The sequence below is a fragment of the Oryzias melastigma genome, linkage group LG8, assembly GCF_002922805.2.
Source record: "Oryzias melastigma strain HK-1 linkage group LG8, ASM292280v2, whole genome shotgun sequence".
Classification (NCBI taxonomy): domain Eukaryota; kingdom Metazoa; phylum Chordata; class Actinopteri; order Beloniformes; family Adrianichthyidae; genus Oryzias; species Oryzias melastigma.
Genome location: NC_050519.1, coordinates 1,351,362 through 1,373,551, shown reverse-complemented (window position 1 = coordinate 1,373,551; position 22,190 = coordinate 1,351,362). Strand labels below are relative to the sequence as shown.

General features: G+C 42.7%; 1 protein-coding gene across 1 annotated transcript; it reads left to right on the top strand.

The window, feature by feature from the left end:
* foxk2 (forkhead box K2) lies at positions 1-17,858 on the top strand. The gene is made up of 9 exons (XM_024272261.2): positions 1-971; positions 9,442-9,636; positions 10,249-10,402; positions 12,033-12,179; positions 12,252-12,445; positions 12,524-12,726; positions 14,199-14,441; positions 14,532-14,732; positions 16,590-17,858. The coding sequence occupies exons 1-9, from the start codon at positions 679-681 to the stop codon at positions 16,781-16,783; spliced, it is 1,824 nt and encodes a 607-aa protein (XP_024128029.1). The 5' UTR covers positions 1-678; the 3' UTR covers positions 16,784-17,858.
* Positions 17,859-22,190: the final 4,332 nt, after the last annotated feature.

Genomic DNA, 22,190 nt, shown 5'->3' with positions numbered 1-22,190 from the left:
AGGGAGGAACAGTTTTTGCCGCTAGCATTTTTGCTATTAGCCACATAACGCCGTTTACGATTACACGTTTAGGTGGCTTGAAAAACTTGTAAAAAAACAAAAACAATGTTAAAACTTACTTGTGAAATGTAATTCCACGTGATCGGCTCTGAATCGAGCGCCGATTACTGCATCCGAAGGCTGCACAAGCAAAAGGCATGGTTGCAATCGGTTGCGATTCTCCGTTCAGTGGCTCAGTCTATGTGGTTGTGAATGTAGCCTAGCTTAGGTTGACCCCAGCAATATGGCGGCTCCGCTGGTTCACTCAGGATCACGTGATGCGGCGTCTATTCTTCATGTCTATGCACCAACCGACCTTGAGTGTGTCCTCGGATTAATTCTCGCTCGTGATTGGTCAGCTCCGCGGAGCCGCATCGTGTTTGTGGGCTCTGATTGGTGCATCCGGCCGTCCGTCGTGGAGTCCCCGCCCCCCGCCGCGTCTGGTTGGATCCGCTCCGGAGCCTTTCTCTCGGCGGTGGGTCGGAGCCGCTGTCCCTGGCCTCGCATGTTCCCCTCGGCATTCCTGTTTTGAATTTATGCCCCTCTGCTAGATTTGTTCCGTTTCCGCCTCCGAAGCGCCGCGGCCCGAAGCTCTGCCGATTTTCACGCCCCGACATTTCCCACTCTCGACCCCCGATCATGGCTGTGGTGAGCGGATCGTCCGGGCCGGTTGCCCGGCTGGAGGGCCGTGAATTCGAATACATGATGAAGAAGCGCTCGGTGACCATCGGCCGGAACTCCTCCCAGGGCTCCGTGGACGTCAGCATGGGCCACTCCAGCTTCATCTCCCGGAGGCATCTGGAGATCTTCACCACCAGCGATGACGGCTCGGGCAGCGGCGACTTCTACCTGAGGTGTCTCGGTAAAAACGGGGTGTTTGTGGACGGCGTGTTCCTGAGACGGGGCGCCCCTCCTCTGCAGCTCCCGCGGATGTAAGTCCCCCCCTCAGCGTGGACTCACGCGCCCCTCAAGTTCCCGCAAAACAGCGCTCGTTTCATCTGCTCGCGCACCACGTGTTTAGCATGTTAGCAAGAAGTCCGCATCCTGTTTCCAGAGCCGCGTTCTTTGTTGACATTCCTGCCGTCATTCCCGCAGGAATCCACATTCCGCCCGCGAGCCCCTCAGCAGAGGCACGCGCACGCTCCCGTGTAAACAGGCCGCCTTGTTTTTGTGAATGAGATCCTCTCGACCCCTGAACGTAAACAAACCAGCCCGTCCCCGCCCTGCGCTGCCGTGACCTCTAGTCCACTCACCGGGGCCTGCGCCCATTGTCGGACAGGCTCTGGCGTTTGTTTGGGTCCAAAGAACTTCAGCAGTTCCTCCAGAATGTTCTGGAGTCTGAAGGAATGGAGCCACAGCCCGCTGTGGAAACCTGTGGGGACAGATCCATGTTGATGACATGTTCCTGTTGATGACAGGTCCATGTTGGTCACAGGTCCATGTTTGAGACATGTATATAGTGGTCACAGGTCCATGTTTAAAACATGTATATAGTGGTCACAGGTCCACGCAGATGACATTGTTGTGGTGTTCACAAGTCCATTTCAGTCAAAGGTCCATCCATGTTGGATACAGGTCTGTATCGGAGACAGGTCCATGTTGATGACATGTTCCTGTTGATGACAGGTCCATGTTGGTCACAGGTCCATGTTTGAGACATGTATATGTTGGTCACAGGTCCATGTGGATGACATTGTTGTGGTGTTCACAAGTCCATTTCAGTCAAAGGTCCATCCATGTTGGATACACGTCTTTGTTTGGAGACGGGTCCATGTAGGTCCTAGGTCAGTGATGGTTAGAGGTCCATGTCGATCACAGATACATAATAGCCACAGGTTCGTTTCGGTCGCAGGCCAATGTTGGGAACATGTTTGTGTTAGTCACAAGTCCATGTCGGTCAAAGGTCTTTGTTGATGACAGATCCGTGTTGGGGGCATGTTTGTGTTAGTCACAGGTCCATGCTGATGACAGGTCTATGTTGGTGATATGTTCATGTTGGTCACAGGTCCATCTTGTTGACATGTTTGTGTTAGTCACAAGTCAATGTCGGTCAAAGGTCCATCCATGTTGGATACAGGTTTGTATCGGATACAGGTCCATGTTGATGACATGTTCGTGTTGATGACAGGTCCATGTTGGTCACAAGTCCATGATGGGGACATATTCGTGTTAGTCACAAGTCCATGTCGGTCAAAGGTCCATGTTGATTACAGGTCCATGTTGGTGACTTGTTTGTGTTGGTCATATGACCATCCATGTTGTTGGCATGTCTACATTGGAGACAGGTCCATGTTGGTGACAGGTCCATGTTGGTCGCAAGTCTTTGTTGGTCACAGATCCAAGTTGGTTGGAGGTCCATATTAATGACAGGTCCATGTCTGTCCCAGGTCCATGTCAGTTGCAGGTCCACGTTAGTCACATATGTCAGTCGCAGGTCCATGTCTGTCCCAGGTTCATGTCAGTTGCAGGTCCACGTTGGTCACATATGTCAGTCGCAGGTCCATGTCTGTCCCAGGTCCATGTCAGTTGCAGGTCCACGTTGGTCACATATCATGTCAGTTGCAGGTCCATGTCGGTCACAGGTCTTTGTTGGTGAACGGTCCATGTTTGTTACAGGTCCGTGTCATTTGCAGGTCCATACTAGTCACAGGTTTATTTTGGTGACAGGAACTGGACCTTCTTTGAGTAAATGTTGTTGAAAGTCTCTCCTAGTTTGGATTTTACGTTCAGCTTCAGTGAAATAGATGATAGTTGTTGTGTTTTTAAATAACATGTCTGCTCATACAATATATATATATATCAAACAAAAAGATTCTGATAAATTGTGACATTGGACCAGGTGAGACCGACTGTATCAGACTTCAACCAATCAGCTGTTTCAGACCACCTGTCAACCTACCTGTTCATCTGGAGCTCCGCCTCTATCCTGACGTTTCTCTGAGAAACTTCGGCTTCAATGTTTGAAAATACGCATCAATGTACCGCAGTTACCAAGCACCAAAACTCAGAGAGTTTATCAAGATAGAAAAATGTGTTTGGTTTGTGTTCAGAGCGAATTCTGTTTTGGTAAATCCAAAAGAGGAAGCTGGAGTTGTTTTGATTTGTTTGATTTGGTGTTTTATCTTTGATGCGTTCATGCAAACGTCGTCAAACACAGTTCAGATGAGTTGAGGGTCAGACGAATGTGGACGAGCTCTGCTAACGTGGCGTTGACGGCTTCAGTCATCGTGGTCGTTTGGTTCACGAGTCAAACTCGTTTCCAGAAGCTTCAGAAGCGTCTGATGAAACGTCCTGATCCTCCATGTTATCTTGCGTCCCAACAGATACCATTTAAACTGTTTGTGTCTGTTTTTTAAATAAAGTTACATTCAACACTTGGGGTAAACAACACTAATACAAAACAAACTCGAAGCTTGAAGAAAATGACTTCCCTGGATTATTCTAATACTCAGGTGTTTGATCACAGACTCACCTGTGTTCACCTTCAGCTCCTGTCTGACTGTTGATCCGCCTGCTGACAGGTGAGGAGTCAGGACTTCCTGTCAGGTGAAGTTCTTCATTAGAACATTTTTTAGATGTTCGTGTTTCAGACGATGTAAAATACATCTTATGTATAAATACAGGTACAGTAAAGGACCCTTTTACGCATTGTTTTTGAAAAATAAGTGCAGAAAAAAACAGATTTTCATTCGTCCCGTTTGTGACACGTTTTCATTAGCTGAAGGATTCTTTATTTGCAGCTTCCCGACTTAAATTGTAAAAACAAAAGCGTGTAAACAGTAGAAAATACATTTAAATCAAAGCTAAACTGCATCAAACCTTTTATACGTTGCATTTGTTCACAGCAGTTTGACATGATTTGGTTTTATTTGTTAGCAGAAATAAAAAAAATAAAAGCATCCATGTTCATCCTTTATTTTGAAAGGACAACTTGAACCATGCTGGTTTTATTTTTTATTTAGACGTGAAACCCTCCTCTGGTTTTGGACCAGAAAAATGGTTTTAGTTTGGGATCTTATAAAATAATAATTGTGAATCAGTTGTAGTTTCATCCAATCAGAACAAAGCTTCAAAGGACGAAGGCCCGCCTCTAAATACTACCAGCTCTTGGTGGATGAGTCTGTTGGTATGGTTTGTTGAGGAAAACTGGGAACGATATACATGAATGTAGACATTAAATGGTGGAATATTTGTAGATTTAGGCATTAAATTGAAGAAAATTTGTTGATTTACAGCAAATGAGTCGAGGCCCGGGGGCCGGATCCGGCCCTCCAGATCATTTTATGGATATTAATGACCCGATGTTATCTTGTGCTCATTTCTGACTTTTATAATTTTGACAAAATATATTTTTACAGAGAGTAAAATATAGAAAGTTAGTTAAGGTTTAAGTTGATTTATTCTGTAATAATATTCCTGCCTTTTTATTATTCATAATTATGTGTAAAAGTTTTAGTTTTAACGTTTTAAAAATTAGCATTCTGCAGCTTTTTGGACTATTTTGGCATTTACTAAGATTTTTTAGGCTATTTTGGAGGTTAGCTTAAATTTCATTTACATGCTAGCTGTTTTGGCTAATTTAGGCTTTTTTCAATTTTTCAGGATAATTTGGCATTTAACTTTTATTTTAGCTGGCTATCAGCTTCAGCATTTTCAGCTATCAGCTTCAGCTTCTTCACATATCAGCACTAGAATCTTCAGGAACCAGTTATATTTATTTTGAAGTTCAGCTGTTTTTCAGCTACATGCTAGCTGTTTTGGCTAACCTAAGTTTTTAACGTGTTTTTTAGGCTAATTTGTGATTTTAAATTGAACTTTATTCATATCACAAAGATAAAAAAAAATTTTTAGCTGGCTATCAGCTTCAGAGTTTTCAGCTATCAGCTTAAGCATTTTTAGCTATCAATTTCAGCAACTTCAGCGGCCAACTTCAGTGTACAGCATTCACACTAGCTTTATCACAGGTAATGTTAAACACCTAGTTCATAGTTGTGTTAAAAAATACAGTTTTCAAGTTTTAAACATGTCGTTCTAGAGTGTTCAATAAGTGTTTATCCTGTTCGGCCCGCGACCTCAGGTGTGTTTTGGATTTTGAGTTGACCCCGCTGATGTAGAGGAACGATTACCGTTGCCATGGAGCCGTCAGACTGGCTTTGAGTCCAAACTTGGGTGGTCTTTTTATAGCCCTGAAAGTAGACTAAACTCCAGCTGCTTTCATGTCAGACTGGGACTGTTTGGCGTGAATTGATTCTGCTTTCATCAATGTTCACTGTTGTGTTGCAGCAAAGACGGTTGTAAAAACTGGAATATATTGTGGCTCAGATCTGTGGATCTGGGTTTGAGATCTGGTGGGTCGAGCTCCTGCTCTCTACGGCGCTCTCAGCTGTTGAGCAACACCTGGATCCCTCGCCCGACTCTGCACGCCGACTTGTTTTGACTTGATTCGGAGCGTTCCTGCTCCTCCGTGGCGACACACAGGAGACGCGCGGCTGTCAAACCGCCAGCCGCGGTGTCAGCTCGTGGTGCTGATGGAGCTGTAAGCAGCTTTTCATTAGTCTGTTAGCTGGAGCTAATCCTGCAGGAGGCGCTCCGGGAGACGCAGGCCGCTGGAGGAGCTGCAGCTCGGGGAGCACGCCGGCTGTATTCCAGGGATTCCTCTGCGGTGATGTCAACACAAACCACCCCCCACTCCTCCTCCACACCCTCGGAGCGGGCGCTCTTCCTATCTTTCTGCCCCTGTGCGGGGCGGGTGGGGGAGTGAGAGCTGCTGATCTTTGTTTGTTGCAGTGAAGCGACTGTGCTGCAGGAGTTTGGGTCTCATTGTTTCCCCCCAGGAGAGAAACGGGGCTTTAGAAAGACTTCTGTGGTTGGGGGGGGGTGTATGGAGGTCTTCATCCAGACTCCAAAAAACTCAAAGATTTCTAAGGATCTAATTTAAATAACTTCTTAAAAAGCTGGTAAAAGTTCTGTGTCAGTCGGTGTCCGATACTGAAATCCAGAGATGTGACTGAAGGAACTGGACTCCTGCTGGTTTAAATCTACCCTCATCTGTTTAACAACTAGTAAACTTTATTAACCAGTTTTAAAAGTTCTGGTGGATCAAACTTGTTAATGTTCTGGTGTGGACTGTGCCTCCATGTGGTCCATCTAGCCTGAGGAGCTCCTCCAAAGCCTGTTCAGCTGTTGGACGTCCATCTGCAGGCCTCCCCGTTGACTGTATAGCAAGAACTGGATGGAACCACTGACATATATTATTTCACTGGACAAAACAAGGTGTTGACGTGACTCATAGAAAATGACCTACCTCCGGTGTCGGTACCATATGTGTCCAGAGGCCAGTGATGTCGGAACCATCTTGTCTGCAGCTGCTTGTCAGTTAGGGACGTGTGATTGGTCGGGACATCTGGATTTGGTTTATCTGGTGAACACAGACGTGGCAACAAGCCTGACGACGTCTGCTTTGTTTTCTAATGTAGATCAACCAAAGCCACTCTCCTGAAGATGGTAATCCACATCACCATTTTGATGACAGACATGTGCTTGTAAATAGTAGAAAAGAAGCCCCTCCCTGCTTGTCCAGTGTGACCACCACGGGCTAACCGTGCATTCAGCTTGGTGTGTACGCACACAATACTTTTACAGTGGGTCAACTCTACTGATTTTAAGTTTTGGTCGATCCAACTGTTTTCATCTACCGGGTTACTAGAGCCACAGGAGGAGGAGACCAATGAGAGCTGGACATCAGAACCAATCAGAGGAATCGTTGGTCACAAAGAAAAACAGGAACCAAGTTCTGTTTTGATGTAAAGTTCCCTCCATACTGCAGATTTAAATCATGTTAATCTGGGGAAACTAACAGCTTTACCAAGTTTTACCGCCGGCTTGGAGCTCTGAGTCTTCAGTTCTACTAGAACTTTAACTGTTTTCTGATCTGATCTGCTTCTGTTCTCCTGTTGAGCGTCTCAGAGGAGAACAGGAACCCGACAAAGCAGGAGAGACGTTCTCACTCATGGACGCAAAACTCCTCTTTATAACATTCATGTGTAGAGTTAGGTTTGGAAGAAAACGGTTTCATGAAGAAAGATTGCTTTGACCTGCTAACTTGAACTTGTGTTTTTCTGTTTCTCATTCTTGGTTTAATTTGTCGTTTTTGTGGACAAACCTCAGAATAGTTTGACAGAAATTCATGCAGATGAATCAGAGAATTATTGTTTCTGAGGCGTATTTTGTCCCGAAAAGCTCTGAGTGGTTATCTTAGGTTCTCCTGGGGTCGTTTTTAGTGTAGTTTATCTTAGCTTACTGTAATTTAATGAGTTGAAGTGTCTTAACTTGGTCTAGTTTAACTTAGTTTAATTAATCTTAGCATAGTTTATCTTAGCTTACTATAGTTTTTTAACTTGGTTTGGCTTAGTGTAGTTTATCTCAACCTAAAGTAGTTTATTCTAATTTAGCGTAGTTTAGTGTAATTTGCATAGTTCATCTTAACTTATCGTAGTTTATTTTAGCTTACTGCAGTTTTTAACTTAGCCTTGGTCATCTTACTGTAGTTTATCTTAGCATGGTTCATCTTAACTTAGCATAGTTTAGCTTAATTTAGTGTAATTCCTGTAGTTTATTTTAACTTAGCTTAGCTTGATCTAGCTTAGCGTAGTTTATCTCAACTTGACACAGTTTAGCTTAGTTTAGCCTAGTTATTGTGACTTAGCTTCATTTAGCTTAGCTTAGCATACCTTATCATAACTTAGCTTACAGTACTTTATAAAAAAAATATGATTTTTATAAATATGATTTGTTTCCATCTGTAGTTGTTGACTGCAGTGGGTGTGGCTTGAGAGTGAGTTCAGGTTTCCATGGAAACATATTCTTTCTTTTTGGTGTTTGGGTGTTCATGTTGTCCGTCTGCTGTTGTTTTCATAAATGCTTCAGTGCTCAGAGAAAAGAGGAGCGGTCTGCACTCGTGGATCAGCGTCCTGCCTGTTTGGTCTCCTGTGCTGTAGGTGTCAGGAACAGGACGGTCAGAGTCTGTGTCTGAGGTTCTGGTCTGTTCCTGATGTGTGAACGTCAGACGGTCCTCCTGTTCGCAGCCTCTTCTTCTGCGAGGATAAAACGGAGACTTTCAGTCAGAAACTCCTGAAGATTCAAGTTTTGTTTTTAGAAGCTCAAACGTCAGACGTGATCCGTTCAGGAGGGGCATGTTTTACTGTGCACGTTTTTCTTATCCGTGCACGTTTATGTCTTATTCGTGCACGTTTATTTCTCATCCGTGCTCATTTCTGTTTCATCCGTGCACGTTTCTGTTTAATCTGTGCACGTTCTTTCTCATTTGTGCACGTTTCTGTCTCATCCGTGCACGTTTCTTTCATTTGTGCACGTTTATTGCATCCGTACACGTTTATGTCTTACTCATGCACGTTTACGTCTCATTTGTGCACGTTTATGTCTTACTCGTGCACGTTTGTCTCATCCGTTCACGTTTATGTCTTATCCGTGCACGTTTATGTCTTATCCGTGCACGTTTATGTCTTATCCGTGCACGTTTCTGTCTTATTTGTGCACGTTTCTGTTTCATCTGTGCACGTTTCTGTTTAATCTGTGCACGTTTCTTTCATTTGTGCACGTTTATTGCATCCGTACACGTGTATGTCTTACTCATGCACGTTTACGTCTCATTTGTGCACTTTTATGTCTTACTCGTGCACGTTTGTCTCATCCGTGCATGTTTATGTCTTATCCGTGCACATTTATGTCTTATCCGTGCATGTTTCTGTCTTATCCGTGCACATTTATGTCTTATCCGTGCACGTTTATGTCTCATCTGTGCACGTTTATGTCTTATCCGTGCACGTTTATGTCTCATCTGTGCACTTATCCGTCTGTTATTGCATCACCGCCGTCCGCCATGACGACGTTTAGCTTGAGGATGCTAACGGGTTTGACGCTCTGATGGACAGAAATATTTCCTCTTTTCAGCTGCTGGACTCTTAATGTTTCTGTAAATATTATATTTGCTGGCAAACACATTTATGTTAATGTTTTTGTAAAAGTTTAGCATGCTAGCTGAAGCTTATTGAGTCTTGGAGAACATTTATACATTTTACTTTGACTTTACTGTTTGTTCTCTTTTATAAGGAGGTTTTTTTTATGAATGAAACTGATGCCAACAAACCTCAGATACAATTATTAAACATAATGTTATGATTAAAACTTTAATATTGTCTAAAATAGTAACATTCATAGATTGATAAAAACAAATAAAAAGATTGTACGGTTCAAGTTCAAAAACATTTACGTCTAACATGTCAATAATTGAGACAATATTGAGCAGCGAAATAAGACAAAAGCACATCCAGTTCATAGACTAAACTGGGTTCTGTTGGTAAGTTCTGGTTGATCTTCTTGCAGGTGCACGTTCCGCTTCCCCAGCACAAACATCAAAATCACCTTCACGGCGCTGTCCACCGGGAAGAAGGTGAAGCGGGAGCTGCCCGAGTCTCCGGTGAAGGCGGTGCAGCCGCAGATCTCCCCGCTGACCATCAACATTCCAGACAACATCTCCCATCTAATGAGCCCCCTGCCCTCCCCCACGGGCACCATCAGGTAACCCAGAGCGACCGGGTCGCCAAACAAAAAACAACACAAAATACGAATGCAGTCTGCTGCACGGACCGTCACCATGACGACCACTCAGACAGGAAGTCCACTGAGCTGATGCGGTTTTTGTTTTTAACATTTCATGTTTGGAAAACCTGCGGATATGAAGGGCTGCTGCGGTCACCATAGCAACAGCATCATCAAGTGTATTTCGATGTGAAAACTTTCAGACTTCTCCATCATTAGCATTAATTAAACACACGAGTCTTCACAGAGTTTCTCTGAACTTTGGTTGAAGGTGAACCGTTTAACCGTCTATCAGCAACAAAAACCACAAACACAAACTCTGGAATGTGAAACACGTGCAGAACTGCAGCTTTCTAGGACTTTTCCTCCAGTTCAGACTAATCACCCCCCCCAGACCTCAGCCTGTCAGCTGACCTCGGTGGGCTCGTACGCGCTGATCAGCTTAGGCTTAGCTCACGGCGGCGGCGCTAAAAGAGGGAGGCGGCTCCATCTCAGACTGTGAGATCCCGTCCCGCCCTGAAGAGTCGAGGACACGGCGGGACAACCCCCCGTTTGCCCGCCTCGCTCACGTTGTTGCTGTTCTGCCCGCAGCGCTGCTAACTCCTGCCCCTCCAGCCCGCGGGGCGCCGGCTCCTCAGGCTACCGGATGGGCGGTCGCATGGTCAGCTCTGCAGAGCTGCAGCTCATCAACGACAACTCCCAACCCGAGAACGACAAGGAGGCCTCGGGGGGGGACAGCCCCAAGGTGAGAGGCTCCTGGACAGACCCTCACCGGGTCTCAGGGTCGGCAGAGAAAATACTTTATCAATAAAGAGGACATCAAAATCTAGAAGAAAAATAGAAGGACAGGATTTAAAGTACTTTTAGATTTATTTAACAAACACTTTAACTCTATACTTTGTTAACAGTTACACTTAAAAAAACCATAACATTTAATCAATAAATTATTTATTTGATGCTTTTTTTATAGCTTACTGTTTGTTTAGCCTTATTAAATGTCGACACAGTAAAAATGTAGAATAGGATGCAGTTTGATTGCTGATTAAAAAGCATTAAAGAAACATTTTTTGAAATAAAAAGATACATAATTGGATGTAAAACACACATCTCAACCATCATCAGCTTTAAGCTAACTAAAAATTAGATAAATAGCATAACCTGCTATAATGCTAGTGTGAATGCTGGACACTGAATTTGGTGTCTGAAGATGCTGAAATTGATAGCTAAAAACACTGAAGCTGATAGCCGAAGTGAAAAGTGAAATGCCTAATTAACCTAAAAAAACTGAAAAAGCCTAAGTTAGCTAAAACAGCTAGCATGTAGCTGAAATATTAGCTAAACTTCAAATTAGCCTAAAAACCAAAATAGTCCAAAAAGCTAGCAGAATGCCATTATAACTTTCAACTTTACTACACTCTGACTCCATAAAGTAACGATTAATCAACTATTAAATTAGTCGTCAACTATTGTAAAAGTCAATTAGTCGACTAGTCGTGGCAGCTCTACAATCAATCAATAAATAAATGTTTAAACATATGTGGCATTAAAATGTTCAAATAGCCATTAAAAAGTACATTTAAATATATTTAAATATTTCGTGGCCCATTGGGGGCTGGAAAAGACAAATTAAAATAAATCAATTTAATGTGAAAATTTGAACAATTTATTGATTTCCACTTTTATTTATTTAAAGCCAATTGTAAATAATTAATGACACATTTATTTATCAATTTAATGGTGTAAATATTTATTTCAATTTGGCTCTTTTATTCCTCCATATTTATTTGTCAGTGAAGAAAAAAATGGAGAAACTTCCTTTTATTAATTAAACTGAACAGTCATGCCGATGGCCAACCACTAGAGGGCAGTGTTGCATCTTTTTAGGATTAAATTGGGGGATTTTAACTAGTTAGTATGACCACGCCCACTTAATTGGCATGTAAGTGGGTTAAAATATAACTATATTTTTTAATAACAAATCTTAAAATAATTTATTAGTTAATATAAAAATATTTTTTTTTATATTTATTGGTTTATGTTTGATCAGAAACTGTTTAACATATTTTAGAGTATATTTATTCATTTTTGGTGAAGTTGCCTTGAATATTTTAACCTTAACTCATTTTGCTGTTTGAATGTCCCAATTTTTGATGATTTGAGCTTAAAAAGTTTTTGTGAAATAAAGTTCTTAAATATTTGTGGTTTACTGCAACTTTTCAATGATTTACACCATCATTCCAGTAGATTTTGAAGGAGAAAAACGCTGCTTTTCTCCTTCAAAATCTACTGGAATGATGGTGTTAACGGTTGAAAACTTAATGATTTTACGTGTAAGCGTCACCGGCGAGCGTCTGAACCTTCTGGTCCGTTTCCAGGACGACTCCAAGCCTCCGTACTCCTATGCACAGCTGATCGTTCAGGCCATAACTTTAGCTCCGGACAAGCAGCTCACACTAAACGGAATCTACAATCACATCACCAAGAACTACCCGTACTACAGGACCGCCGACAAGGGCTGGCAGGTGGGTTTCTGACCGCCGTGGGGGTCCCGCCTCCCCTTCCGCCGCCTCACTTTGGGTTTCCGCTCTTTGCAGAACTCGATCCGCCACAACCTGTCCCTGAACCGATACTTCATCAAGGTGGCCCGGTCGCAGGAGGAGCCGGGGAAGGGCTCCTTCTGGAGGATAGACCCGTCGTCGGAGGCCAAGCTCATCGACCAGGCCTTCAGGAAACGAAGGCCGCGGGGCGTCCCGTGCTTCAGGACGCCACACGGACCGCTCTCCTCCAGGTATGACCCGCCTCTCTGCGTCGCTTTACTTTGAAAATCATGTTTTGTCTGACTTTCCTGCCTCTTTTTGCCCCCCAGGAGTGCACCGGCTTCTCCCAACCACTCGGGGGTGCTGTCTGCCCACTCCAGCGGCGTCCAGACCCCCGACAGTCTGTCCCGAGAGGGCTCGCCGGTCCCCCTGGAGGCAGAGACGCCCGCCGCCCCCACCCCGGTCTCCACCACGACCATCCAACCTAAGCTGGCGGTGATCCAGGAAGCACGCTTTGCACAGAACACAGCAGGTGAGACCCCGCCCCCTCCCCGGCGGTTGAACCACACCACCATTGATATGTTACTGGATTGGCCGAGACGTGCGCACACAGGAGCCATCGCTATGCGTCGAGTCATGGCAGCAGAACGCTGCAGGACAGCCACACATCAACCACAAATATTTAACCGATTTTTACAAAATATGGCTCGAATTAAAGCTTGGAAAATGATTGATCTTGTGGCATATTTAAATATTTATTATCTATAAAGATTATTCAGTAAATAGTGCAGGTAAGGCATTGCTGTCAAATTAACATCTTCTAAATATCTGTGATTTTTGATTTTACCTTTGTGCTAAAATCTATAGAACTGAGCTTGTTGGTCACCCAAGACCAGAAAGAAGGGAGAACGATTATGTTTAATATCATGGATGACTGACAAAGTTTAGGAACAAAGTCCTTTCCCTGTTACAAACACCTCAAAGTGCAAAAAAACAAAAACATGGTAAATAAATCTCAGTGCATTCAAAATGTACCTTCAACTAGAGCAGGAGTGTCAAACTCAATCAAACAAAATCCAAATCACACCTTAGGTCACGGGCCGAACAGGTTAAACATTTATTGAACACAATAAAACTACATTTTTAAAACTTTATAATCGTAACTTTTAACATAATTATGGTCTGGATATATAGAATAATGCTAGTGTGAACGCTGTAAGCTGAATTTGGCCACTGAAGATGCTAAAATTGATAGCTGAAACCTCTGATTGTCAGCTAAGATATTAGCTAAATGAAAAAATTAACAGAAAAAAACAAAACAAAAAAAAAACTTAGGTTTTTTTCAGCTAACATGTAGCTGAAAAAAATAGCTAAACTTCTAAATAGCCTTAAAAGCAAAAATAAGCCAAAACAACTAGCATGTAAATATTAGCCTAACTAAAAAACAGCATAAAAACTTTTTTAAAAAGCCTAAAATAGCCAAAACAGCTAGCATGTAGCTGAAATATTAGCTAAACTCCAGGTTAAAGTTTGGTCCACAGCTCCATCCATAACCTCTGCTCTCTGTGGTGTTTATGTCACTGAGCAGAAAGCTAGCGTTAGCGCTGTATTATCTAGCTAGGCTTCCTCTGGTCCTTGCGATTAAGAAAGAAGCTAAGAACTCACTTACACTTCTTAAGAAAAAAGTGTGACTGAAAACAAGATTTAGGCTTTGAAAGTAGCTAGCCACGAGCTAGCAAAACAACGCAGCAACGTGCGTCTTGACCGCACATTTTCCAACATGAATTTTTTTGTGTAGGCTGAACATAAGTACGTGTGAATAACATCCGCCATGTTTTAAAACATGAAACATTAATAAAAACACACATCGAAGGACCAAACTAGCATGTTTCTCACGAGTTGTTAGCATCCACTTTAGCACACAGATCTCCAATCCAGTAATATATACCAGTAGCAGCATTCCAGTGGAACACTGACGATGCCCCGCCCCCTTCCTCCCTCCAGGCTCGCCTGTGAACAATCAGCCAGTACTCATCGCGGTCCAGCGCCCGTTACCTCAAACCATCAAGCCCGTGACCTACACCATGGCCTCCCCCGTCAGCTCCAGCACCCCCCAGCCCGCCGTCCAGACGGTCCACGTCCTGCAGCAGATCCCCGCCGGATCCCTCAGCCCAGCCGTCATCGCCCAGCCCGCCACCATCATCAAGACTGAACCGCAGGAGAACGGCGAGCATGGAGAGATCAAAGGTCAGACGTCTAACCCCCCCCCCCGAGGAGGAGATGTTTATATTCAATCGAGTGTCGCTTCATAATACTCTCACTCTTCTTCTTCTTCAGTCAAAGTGGAGGCGGTCCCCGCCGTCGGATCGATAGGCGCCTCCAGTCGCATCATCCAGAGCTCGCCGTCGGCCCCGCCCCTGCAGACTGTTACCATCGTGCAGCAGGCCCCCCTGGGGCAACACCAGCTGCCCATCAAGACCATCACACAGAACGGCACCCACAGCATCACCACTGCCCTGCAGGCGCCCGCCAGCTCAGGTGAGGGGGCGGAGCTAGCTGCCGGCGGGCCGCTGAGCGACTCCGGCGGCGTCTGAGAAAAGAAAGTGTTTATCGCCAAAATGAGAAACCAAGAGTGACTTCCTGGCATCTCAGCACTTAAACAAACCCATCAACTACAGGCCAGCCCCTCCCCCGCCCTCGAGGTCAGAGCTGCACATGATGAATGAAAATAAACTTTTCTTTTACAATAGCGGCATTTCTGTAGGCTAGTCTCCATAGCAACCACTTTATTTTTTGGTCGCCCGGGGGTGACGAACAGTTCTGCATCATTTTTAGAAGAATCGGCCCAAGTACATTTTAGAATTTCCTTAGCAACGGAGGATTTTCAGAAGCCACGCCCACATTCCTTAAATACTCTTATCATATGTTATATCATTTTGTTCAGCAACAATTCATGAATTAAATGTTTACTCTTACTCTGTAAAAATTTTTTTAAAAAAAGTGGGAGCAACATGGGAACGCCACTTAAAACCACAAACTTTGAAACCAACATTTTTCCCAAATAGTAATGATGCTCGAATAATTAGATTTAAAAATCAGATTTTCCTCGTTTAATATTTTTGATGGTTTCTCCTGCTGTGATGTCATCATTTTTTGGGTGGGGCTCGTTCACTATGTTCAAAGTTCTCTTTCTCCGGTACTGGATGTGTAAATATTTTAGTGAATTTGGAGCGTGGGTGAAGACAGAAAACTTTAACCATGTGGGCGGGGCTTCTGATAGTGGCGGTTGCTCCAGAAACTTTGTTGTAGAAATTCCACCAACGATTATTTTAATAGTCGACTATTTACTGATTATTTTTTTCCTGATTAGTCGAATAATCGAATCGTTCGTTATCCAATATTAGATTTAAACTTGACGTGTTTAAGCTAAATGTTAACTAAAAATATAGAGGATAGTTTATTAAACCTTGAATGAATCATGGAGCTTCTTTCCTTCATTTGGCATCAAAACAAGACTTAAATCAAATGAGTTCGTCATCTGAACCAACAGGAAGTAACAAAATAAAAGCCTACAATTGATTTTTTTTTAAAGCGTCAAGACATCTATTTAATAAAAGATACATAAAGTATTTCAAAACGTATAAACACAACACTAAATAAATTTGTCATTGCTAAAGTTAACATTTACATTAGCATTTCTGTTGGTGCTAATGCTAGCTTAGCTTACCTAGACGACGATCCCTCTTCACCGTTAGCATACTCAACGTACTTCCTCTTCAGAGGCTCATTTGTCGGCGTGCAGATATCAGGACACTTTTTTGTTTATTTATTCAAAGTTTTTCACTTTCAAGCTCCGTTGGCGTGTTGTTATGGTAACCGAGTCTTTTTAGAGCTTCCTGTGACATCACTTCTGACCGGGATTAGCACATGTGTGTCAAAGAGAATGGCGGAAGCGGCATTAGAAAGTAAACACTGTAGTTTTGAGGTAAAAATAAAGGAAAAACAAAAAAAAAAACACAACTTATCGACTATTAAATTAGTCGTCTGTGATTTTAATAGTTGACGTTGTCGCGACTGTTCGACTAATCGTTTGAAACCATAGTTGCTGAGGGGAAACAACATGGTTGCTAAAGAAAACAAATAAACAAAACCTTCAAATCAAGACCACCAAGCTCCAACCCCAAACTAAAATAACAAAAGCCAGCAGTGTAAGACTGCTGAGGGGAAAAGAACAAAACAAAAAGCTGCCTCCTGCCTTGGTGAGGCTGCCTCTGACTTAAATACCTGGCAGGTGCTAATTATGATCATTTGCCCCGCCCACCAGGTGAGCCTCGCATGACACCAAATTGTCGTGATAAATGATTGACAACTCTCCATTTTTTTGTACCTGCTCAGGTCCAGCGGCCAGTCCGCTCCACCTGCTGGCGGCCCACGCCTCCGTCTCCGCCTCCCTCCCCACCAAACGCCAGAACGGAGACCAGCCGGCCAGCGAACAGCCGGACGCCAAGCGAGCAAAAACGGAGGACGAGGCGGCGCCGCCCCCACCCGCCAACTCGGACTCGCCCGCCAACAACGATCAGCCCAACTAGTCCGGTTCGCCACAGACCCCGAGAGCCCCCCCCACCTCCTCCCCCTCATCTGTTCAGTTTCTCCTCCTTCACTCCTGAGGTGCCAAACGGGGGCGACCCTCTTCAAAACGGAAAACCACGCCCACCCCTTCCAGCGCAGAGAACCGGGCCGAGGGTGACCTGTGAGGAGGGGCGGCGGGGGCGGGGGGTGTAACCCCAGCTCGGCCTGGACGCCACCTTCGTGTCACATCTACCTCACAGCAGATGGGAGACCCCGGCACCCCCCAACCCCGACCCGTTTGGGCGGCTCCGGGAGATCGCAGTTCAACGACGGTTTCAAATGGGATCGAGTCGGAGCCAAAATCCCCCCGAAAATCCTGGCAGCTCACGAAACTGACCTTCCTTAATCGCAGCTGTTGGTAGATATGCAGTATTTTGCTGTTGGACACGTGGAGCATAGGAGTTTTTTATGTATTTTCACTTATCTAGAAAAGTAATAATTTAAATAAAGGAAGTGTTGCAGATGTTCCGGTTGGTGACATTTCAGTAACTACGTTAGAAAAAAAACCCTCTTATGTGAACTTCTCTTTCCGTTTGGGTGAAACTGTGTAATCGTTCTTGGTTAACTCCGCCCCCTCCTCCCTTCACCGCTCATATCCGTATGAAATGACGTCATAATACCTACATATTTTAATACCCGCACAGATATAAGCAGATCTCCATGTGTAGTTGCAGATGTTGCATGTGTCCGATTACGGAGAAAAACTTAAGCTGAACAGAGAAAAAAAGAAAAAAAAGTCCACACCAGACCTGCACTTGATTTGTGTTTTTTTATTTCCCGCTCCTCTTCTTCCCTCCTCCTCCTCCTCATGGTCCCTCCAGGCTGTGTCGATGTTGTGGTGTTTTGGCAGACCCCCCCACCCCAACCCGCCCTTCACATTCACTTATTTGCTTGATTATTTTGCTCTGTTCTGGCGACCAGGCGAGTCTGTTCTTCTGATTGTACACGTTCCAAACAATATTAAGAAAAAATATTGATGTTTGTTCTGCTTCAGTGGAGAAATGCTTTCTTTTTTAATAAATTAATTTAAAGTCGTGTTGTTGTTTTGTTGTTTTCCTTTTAAAACAAACTGTACTTCCTATGTTGTCCACAAGAGGGCAGTGCAGGAACGGTTTTGTGCTCAGCAGCAGCACTTCTGCATTCAGTCATATGAGCTTTTATGAATGAATACATCGTGAAATGATAAAAACAAATACAGATAAGCTAGAAAATACTTTTTATTTTACTTTTTTTTAAAAAAGATTTTGGTATTATTAATTATACCATTAATTAAACATTAGATCTGATAATGCTAAATATTTAACTTCTCTAATGTAAAGCAGAAAGCAACATCCTGCTCCAAGCTGCCCTTCAGACCGGAAGTATTTTTGGGAAGCACAGGAAAACACGGAGATTTGTTTGGCTTTTCACAATAAAACACCGCACGTGATCGCACGAGTCCTGCCGAAGTCTGACGGTAGCCGGCGGGAAATGAGAAAACATTCCTCTTCTACAAACTTTTTGGTGAGTGTTGCTTGTAATTTTTACTCACATTCATCTTTATATTTTGCTCAAACCGTAAAAAAAAAAAATCAAAAAACATTACCATCAATAAAAAAAACAAGCAGGTAGCGTATTAACAACTGTGAGCTAGCTAGCTAAGTTAGCCACTGTATTTCTTAAAAAAACTGAATCAAAATTAAGAATTACTTTTCTTTTTTTTATTTATGTTATTTTTAGATACACGGGGAGGTAATTCATTATCTTTCACTCTTTGGTGTTTGTAAATGTTTCATTTATGATTCCTAATGTCAAAAGGAATCTACTAGCCAACAGTGTACCTAGCAATAAGCTACGCTAGCTTGTTTTTTTTCTTTTTTTACTCAAAGTCTGACGCCATTATTATTGCTGTCAGCTGACAAAGGAGAACTGTAGAAAACATTTGAACAGATCTGAGTTTACTGTCAATAATGAACGTTTAGGCTGATCTTGTCACTCATTCAAAGTCAATGGCAGCTTCAGACTCCACAATATTTCCATGTTTTCTGGCTGGACCACTGATCTTTTTTGATTTGATGTTGTACTTTGTGCTAAAGCATTTATTCTACGGCCTGGGTCTTGTTTTTGTGACTATTTCCCTTTTGAAACAGACCAAAATGAAGCATTTTATAGTCATTTTACTGCAATACTAAGCCGGATCTCTTTGTTTACTGACATGTCCAGTATGGTGTCTATCTATAGATTAATCTTTATAGATAACAGTTTTTAATTTGAAAAAAAATATATATAAATATTTGTTCAAAATGTGTTTAATTCTTTCAGCTAAAATCATTATAATTCTATTTTTGTCCATTTGAATTTATTTTAAAGAAATCATGATAAAATCAAAATCGTGAAATAAAATTGAAAAAAATCGTGATTTTCTTTTTTTTTGCCATATCGCACAGCCCTACTCCCTTAAGACTGAAGCCCCGAACAAACCAGAACAACTCAAACTCCAAGAACAACTAGAGCAGGAGTGTCAAACTCAATCACACAAGGGGCCAAAATCCAAACACACCTGAGGTCGCGGGCCAAACAGGATAAACATTTATTGAACTAAACTTTTAAAACTTTAAAAATCTAACTTTTGAACATAGTTATGAACTAGATATATTGCATTACCTGCAATAATGCTAGTGTGAATGCTGGAAGCTGAATTTGGCCACTGAAGTTAGTGTTGATAGCTAAAAACACTGAAACTGATGGTTGAAAACGGTGAAGTTTCTAGCCAACTAAAATATTAGCTAAATGCCAAATTAACCTAAAAAAAAACCCCTTAGGTTAGCCAAAACAGCTAGCATGTAGCTGAACTTCAAAATAGCAAAAAAAAACAAAACAGAAAAAAGCCTAAATTAGGCAAAACAGCGAGCATGTAAATAGTTATTAGCCTAACTCCAAAACGACCTTAAAACATTTTTAAAAATAAACCTAAATTAACTGAAACAATTAGCATGTAGCTGAAATGTTAGCTAAATTCAACAACAGTCTAAAAAAATCTTAGTAAATGCCAAAATAGTCCAAAAAACTAGCAGAATACCAATTTTTAAAATTAAAACCATAACTTTTTAACATTATTGTGGATAATAAAAATGCAGGAATATTATTCCAGAATAAATCAACTTAAACCCTAAATAACTTTCAATATTTTACTCTCCATAAAAATATATTTTGTCAAAATTATACAACTTAGAAATAAGCACAAGATAACATCGGGTCATTAATAACAATAAAATAAAATGATCTGGAGGGCCGGATAGAATTACCTGGAGGGCCGGATCCGGCCCCTGGGCCTTGACTTTGACACGTGCCCTAGAGGTTGGTGTCATATTCCACCGTACACTCTGGTTCATACGTTTTTTATGGTTATTGTTTTAATTATTGTTATGTAAGCAACAAGATGTGGAATTTGTTTAAATCTGCCTGTATTCATTTGATTGACAGATCCCCAACTGATGTTTTTACTTCTATGGTAAATTTCAGTGTAAAATCAGCTAAGGAAAAAGCTAAACCTGTGTGCGCCTTGTTTCTTTCCTGGGGGAGGACCAGCTGTGTGGTTACATGGTCTGTAAGGTGATCTGTCCTCCTTACAGATTTGAGGCTTACGTCCGGCTGCCCTCAGAGTTTAGAGTTTCCTTTATTTCTCCACTGAGAACAAATACGTGGAATCCACAGTGAGACTTCACCCATGCTCCTCCAGCTCTCTAATCATTGTTTCTCTTCTGCTAATGGGCCTCAAACCAAATGTGAAAATGAGTTTCCAGTGTGGATTACGTAACTCTGTGAGGAGATTGTTGTGCGGCTGACGCCTGCAGACAGGAACAGGAAGGCCGTGGAGCGTTTGTGCACAGACCCGCCGCTCTCCCAGGGGAGAGTGACTAACCATGTGGAGCTCCAGCAGCTGCTGCAGCCACATCTCAAACTGTGGATGGAGATGCAGGCCGGCTGAAGACGGGCATTGTGATCGCGTTTGCGTTGCCTCTGCTGCCGGCTGTGTGGGAGGAGTTGCCATGGCAACCAGAGCTTGTTGAGGCTGGCTGCATCAAGTGTTGTTACTCCGGGAGATTTATAATGATGAAGAGCGAGACGTCTGCCCACAGCGTTGTCCAGAACGGCACGATCTGTGCCGAGGAGAAATTACTGCTGGATTTTTCTCAACTTTAAAAAGAAGAACGAGACCTTTTCTCCAGGGCTCCCTCGTGGCCCTGCAGCCAGGTTTCATCCTCTGATAAAATCTGCCCCATGCAGGTTGCAGCTGCTGTTTCTGTGACAACCTTTGCAGAATCATTAGACAGAGAGAATGTGAGAACACACAGAAAGTGGACACGGCTGAAAAAACCCACTACGATTCAGTCTGCCTCTGCTAATCCCCGTTATACAAAACCTCTCCTCCACGTGTTTTTTTTTCTTGTGATCCCTCTATTTTAGGAGACCAAATCCAATTATTTGGTAATCATTGCATTCCCTGTTTTGACATAACAGAAAAGGAGAAAAACAAGAAGTCATTCAATCTTTCAGCATCAAAGCGTGAAGCTGAATCCAGCAGGAGAAACGCCGTCTGTCGTCCTCATCTCCTCTGCTCACTTTAGAAGAAAACGGAGCAGAAAAGGAGAATAAAGCTGCTAAATGATGCCATAAAAACTTAAATGATACAGGGACTGAAAGAAACAAATATCTCAATTGTAGATTGATTGATGATTATTTTTAGATTAGTCGACTAATCAGGAAATTCGTAAACTGGATGTCAAACTCACATCTTAACCATCATTAGCTTCAAACCTGAAGTGTTTCAGCTGTTTGCTAACCAAAAACACAGACAATACTTTATAAAAGCTTTAGCGACTCATGCAGCTTCTTTCCTTCATTTGTTTCTGGTATTAAAACACAAAGTGATTCCTCTTCAGGTGTTCATGCATCACCGTAGTGCTGCCATGGAGCACAAGCTCTACCTTGTAGATATTGGACATTTATTTTTTATGTTTCTCACTTTCAAGCTCCGTTGGCATATTGTTATTGTTCCTGAGTCTTCCTAGAACTTCCTGTGACATCACTACTCACCGCATTAGCACCACTTCACGTGTGTCAGAAACAACGCAGGCTTAGTTTGAAATAAATAAAAAAGACTAATAAATTAGTCGTAGACTATTATAATAGTCAACATAATCGTGGCTAAGCGACTAATCCTGGCAGCCCTAAATGAAACCATTTAAGATAAAAAGCTAATACTAGCTAAACTAAATCATAAAGTATGAGAGTTTGGATATGGGGAGTGGCTCTAAACCCAACTTTAAGGTTACGGGGGGTCCTGATCTAACCTTAATACTAGGGGTGTGCCAAAATATCGATATT